The following is a 4,749-nucleotide window of genomic DNA, read 5'->3' as shown; positions in this document are numbered from 1 at the left end:
TATCCACCAAACGGTTTGAAAAAGAAATATATATATATATACATTTCAGGGGGTTTACACTGGCGACGCCAGTAGCAAGAGGGAACAGACGGACGCAATAATCCATCAGGTTTGTCGAAAAAAGAAATCCATACATGCAATTGGTGAACGACAAGAAGAAGAATAAAGTGTGATGAGATACATTCATATATATATATATATATAATACACAAAACTCGAGCAAAACTGATTGAGAGAGTGGGACTATATCTTCCCCATACAAGTCTCAAATGTCCGAAACAAATATTTTGAACAGGACGTGATCCATCTGTATGCATTATACATACATATATATGAAGTGCCTGCTTCGATATATATATATATATATCGAAGCATGTAGAATGCACACACAACGCTATATATATATATATAGCGTTGTGTGTGTTGTCTACACTAGACAAGAAACAACTACATCATTTCGACTCAACCAAATAATAATAAATAACTAAAGCATCGACAAAAGACATATTAAGCCAGCCCATGTCGTGTATGTATTGTACGAGATATAGATATACCCTCGTCATTCCATATCGATTTCGATGGCTATAGGTGACAAATCACCATACCAGCACATCATATTGCGTTTTTCGTATATATATATATATATATAACAACACAAACATAAAAAGAATCTCGATACGTTTCGACCATATCCATTTGGCGATCGATACTTTCACAGCACCAGCAGCCGACACATGTCCACCTGTTTTGCGGAAAATAAATATATATATATTGTGGATTCGGTACAAATTATTTCCAGACCCCATCAAATGTCGAATATCAAATCGACGCTATTGGTTACTACTCCACAATGTGGAGTGGATTTGTTTGATTGGCTCTTACAGAAAAAAAGGACAAGTTTTATTTTCAACCAATCACAACACTCTACCGCGTGATTCCATATTGATTCGACAAACCACTTGCAACTCAATTTTGAAAGTGTACAGTAGTAACGAAATTCTTCAATATATATATATATATACAAATATCGGACGACATAAACAAATATCAGACGGCAATTGTACCCCTTGTTCACTAGCCCCATATCCGCCTTGAACGCTTTGCCAATCTTGCCCTTGTTCACTTTAATATCGACAACATCCACGGCCCGTGGAGTGTCATATTTCAGTGTCCCAACCATCTCTACCTTGGACTTTGCCGCGTGTACTTGAAGGTCATAGCACGATCGGTCAGCGTGGCCAGCACATTCAACCCATCCAGAGCTCAATTGGATCTCCAAATCCCAGCAATCGCACGCATAATGTGCCATTTCCGTGTCCAGATGCTGGCGGAACCGCACGCGGGACATGTCAATGCCCAAGAGTGACACAAATGACGCCGTTCGCGCCAAGTAGTACGCGAGCGATTCGTTGGCAATCAGCTTTTGGTCCACTGCGTCCCGCACACTCAACACCACCTATACACACGATATAAATATATATATATATAAGTAAGAAAATGATGTCCTAGCCAATCAGATTACACTATGTAAAGTCGAACCAATGAATGTTTGGCTCAACCAAAAAAGACATCATGTATACCATAATTGGAACAAGCTTAAAATCGAATCTCAACTGGCAAGTCCAAATTTCAGGGACCATGACTATTCAAACAATGACGATATACAAGCAAAAACGAGCACAGGCTTATGTTGTATATAGTGTCAAGCAACACGCTGGATATGCGAGATCGATTTGATATATATATATATATATATATATATATAGCTCAGGAATGGTGCTGCGTCAAGGAGTACTAGAATAAAAAAACGATATTTTTTCTGTCAACCATCGTTCAAGCCACACAATTAGGTGTGTAGACAACGGACGAATCAAATGTGGGTTTCCACGTAAAAAAAATATGTGTTTTCCAATTTGCCAGCAGTACAAATATATATATATATAGAAGAAATACACAAGGCAACTGGATTGTAGAAAACCTTCAAAACGAACAATACATCGACATACGGGTGAGTATATCATTTTTTGAATATTTTTCAATCCAAAGCCATTGACAATCCGAAAACAGCCATACATACGTACGTACATTGGGCAATAGGAAAAAAAAATCAAATTCTATTTTTTTTAAATAAAAGACACTTCTTTTGCACATGATAAAAAAATAAAATATCGCCACTGTTGTTACCATACACGAGAAGGCTACAAAGATGAAATATATATATCATCTTTGTATATATATATATATATAGTTAGTATATACATATATATATATATATATACAACTCGTACTACAGAAGTGGGACGTACCGTTTTGCCCGTAGTCAATTGATTCGATTTAGGGAATAACGTGAGGCGCTGCGCCGCCACTTGGCCAAATTTAGCATGCGATTTATCGTCAGGATGGACAAACCATTCGATTTCCGCTTGCTGGAACTCTCGCACTCGGACGAGGCCACCGCGGGGCGCGATTTCGTTGCGGAATGCGTTCCCAATCTGGGCACAGCCAAAGGGAATTTTCCCTGCGTTGTACTCGAGCAACCGGCGAAAGTTGAGGAAAATGCCTTGCGCGGTTTCCGGACGCAAGTACCCGACGTTGTGGCCTTCGGGACCAATGTGGCACTGGAACATGAGGTTGAACGGCATCGGCGCCGACAGCGCCGCGCCATGCCCGGGCGAGAGGATGCCATACTCTTGGATCACGGCATGCATTTCGTCGGGGGTGAGACTCTCGGCCTTTGTCGCGACCAACCGATGCTTCTCCTGCTCGTCCGACGTGAGCGACGACGCGCCTTTCGCCAAGAGGTTCTCGATGAAGTCTTCCACGAGCTTGTCGGCGCGGTAGCATTCCCCCGACTTGACGCACTTGACCATCAAGTCGGTGAAGCGCTCGACGTGGCCTGACGTCTTGAGCACAACTTCCGGCATGATGTTGGTGCATTCGATTTCGAGCACGTCGTCTTCGAGGAGGAAGTGGCGGCGCCACAAGTTGAGCAAGTTGGTCTTTACCGCGGCACCGGGGGGACCAAAGTCGTAAAACCCACCCACGCCGCCATAGATCTCAAACGATGGCACGACAAACATCTTGCGAAGGAGCAAGTCATCCAAGGCCTTCTTGTTGAGCACCACGCCCACGGGTTCCGCCAACGCATTCAGCTGCGCCTTCAACGCGTTCAAAGCGACCACTGCGGCTGTGATGTCCGCGGCGGCCCCGCCATTCTTCTTGAGCTCACGCACCGTGGCGCCTTGGCGCGCCACAGCCGCCACCAAACTGTCGCGGTCTGCCATCAAATCTGGGTTTTCTAAAATACCATCTTGGCTTCTTGTGGTGGAAATGCCAGCCAATCGAATCGACGGATTGCTAACCAATCCACCAATCGCATGCGAGCTCGAATAATCACGTGGTTGCCACAACAGCCTTTTTATATTGGGCTTGTCTTCCATTTGAAACCTTTAAAACATATTTGAAATGGGTTTCAAATGGGACCATAGAAAGTTTAAAAAGGATGTTTCAAATATTGTGCTTTCGAGTGAAATTTCGTGGTTTCTCGTTGGAATTTAAATCGATTTGATTGGCTACCTCAGATGAGCTCAAAATGTTAGCCAATTAAAACCTTCGCAATGAAATTCAACCAATCAGATCGATTGTGGATCGGTTTGGCCATTAATTAATACTTGGATATGGTACGAAACTATCGTAATATTTACTGTTAGAATATTTAAAATTGATTGCTCGGTGCTGATCATTGATTGTTGGAGGATATTAATTTCAACAGGGTGTGTGGTTGCAGCTTTTCCATTTCATTTTCGCGGACCATCACGATGGGACCGAATTCAACCTTGCGATACACTCCAGCGAACGTGCGCGACAGCTGCACGGCGTACATGCAGCATCAAGCCAAGCATGTGGCCATCAACGAAGCCAACATCTCTACGTTTGTCGCTGGTCTCGACCGCTCGCAGTTTGACAAGCTCGGCGAACCGATTCGATACCCGTTGTCGTTCAAGTCGGTCGACGAAGAAGTGAACTTCCTTGGTAACCCCCGTGATGGTACATGGTATGTGAGGTTGAACGTGTTGATGCTTGTAGCGCTTGTGGATCTCCTCAACTTTGGAAGCGGCTACCGCAAACTCCTGCACCAATACTGCGATCGGGTAGGTCATGTCCATTTGGAATGTGATGTCGTCAACGTGGTGCTCTCCCAGCATTAGTACCACCACTAACTACACGAATGATGGACTAACCGGTTTTGATCGTAGGGCGCGCACGAAACGATGGTGAGATGCAGCCCCGACTTCCCATTCTCGTTCCAGGTCGAGATGCTGAATCTATGCCATGTAGATGTTTGGTGTGATCGGCATGTACATCTCATCTCCCCGCCTCGATGCCAAGACCCTTCGCGGATTATCCTTGGACTCTGTGGCCAACTATTTCTCGATCCCGCTCGATCGCGACGAAGAGCTGAGCACCGGTATCTACATCTCGAAACCGGTATGTGCCGTAAACCGTTACTCCAATCTCCCATCTCATTTATCCAAGTTATGCGCATCTCCATATAATACTCTTTCCACTAGGGCCCGTTGAAACCTCTGGCTGAAGGCATCCACCAAGTACAGTGACCGCATCCCTTATTTCAATCACGACATGGTTTCCTTGTCAACTTCTCCTTCATATATATATATATATATATATATATATATTAAATCTGTTGATTTCGGAAATAAAAACATGAATATATATATATATATATAT

At 43.6% G+C, this 4,749-nt stretch overlaps 2 protein-coding genes across 3 annotated transcripts in view; one reads left to right on the top strand and one right to left on the bottom strand.

Annotated features, from left to right (window-relative positions):
* H257_17257 (glycine-tRNA ligase) overlaps positions 1 to 3,294 on the bottom strand; it is a 6,164-nt gene extending 2,870 nt beyond the window's left edge. The window contains exons 1-2 of the mRNA XM_009845976.1: positions 2,307 to 3,294; positions 1,065 to 1,456 (exon numbers count right to left, since the gene is read on the bottom strand). Of these exons, the coding sequence (XP_009844278.1) occupies positions 1,065 to 1,456; positions 2,307 to 3,284 (1,370 nt within the window). The 5' untranslated portion in view covers positions 3,285 to 3,294. The remainder of the gene's footprint in view (positions 1 to 1,064; positions 1,457 to 2,306) is intronic.
* Positions 3,295 to 3,806: 512 nt separating this feature from the next.
* The window catches only part of H257_17256, a 4,838-nt gene continuing 3,895 nt past the window's right edge, over positions 3,807 to 4,749 (top strand). The window contains exons 1-5 of one of the 2 annotated variants that reach the window (XM_009845975.1): positions 3,807 to 4,032; positions 4,087 to 4,151; positions 4,257 to 4,274; positions 4,339 to 4,488; positions 4,572 to 4,607. In XM_009845975.1, coding sequence (XP_009844277.1) covers positions 3,819 to 4,032; positions 4,087 to 4,151; positions 4,257 to 4,274; positions 4,339 to 4,488; positions 4,572 to 4,607 — 483 coding nt within the window. In that variant the 5' untranslated portion in view covers positions 3,807 to 3,818. The remainder of the gene's footprint in view (positions 4,033 to 4,086; positions 4,152 to 4,256; positions 4,275 to 4,338; positions 4,489 to 4,571; positions 4,608 to 4,749) is intronic. The other variant, XM_009845974.1, reaches the window with a different exon arrangement.

This window comes from Aphanomyces astaci (assembly GCF_000520075.1).
Source record: "Aphanomyces astaci strain APO3 unplaced genomic scaffold supercont1.101, whole genome shotgun sequence".
Taxonomy (NCBI): domain Eukaryota; phylum Oomycota; class Saprolegniomycetes; order Saprolegniales; family Verrucalvaceae; genus Aphanomyces; species Aphanomyces astaci.
Note: the sequence above shows the minus strand (reverse complement) of the source record. Positions and strands in the feature narration are given on the sequence as shown.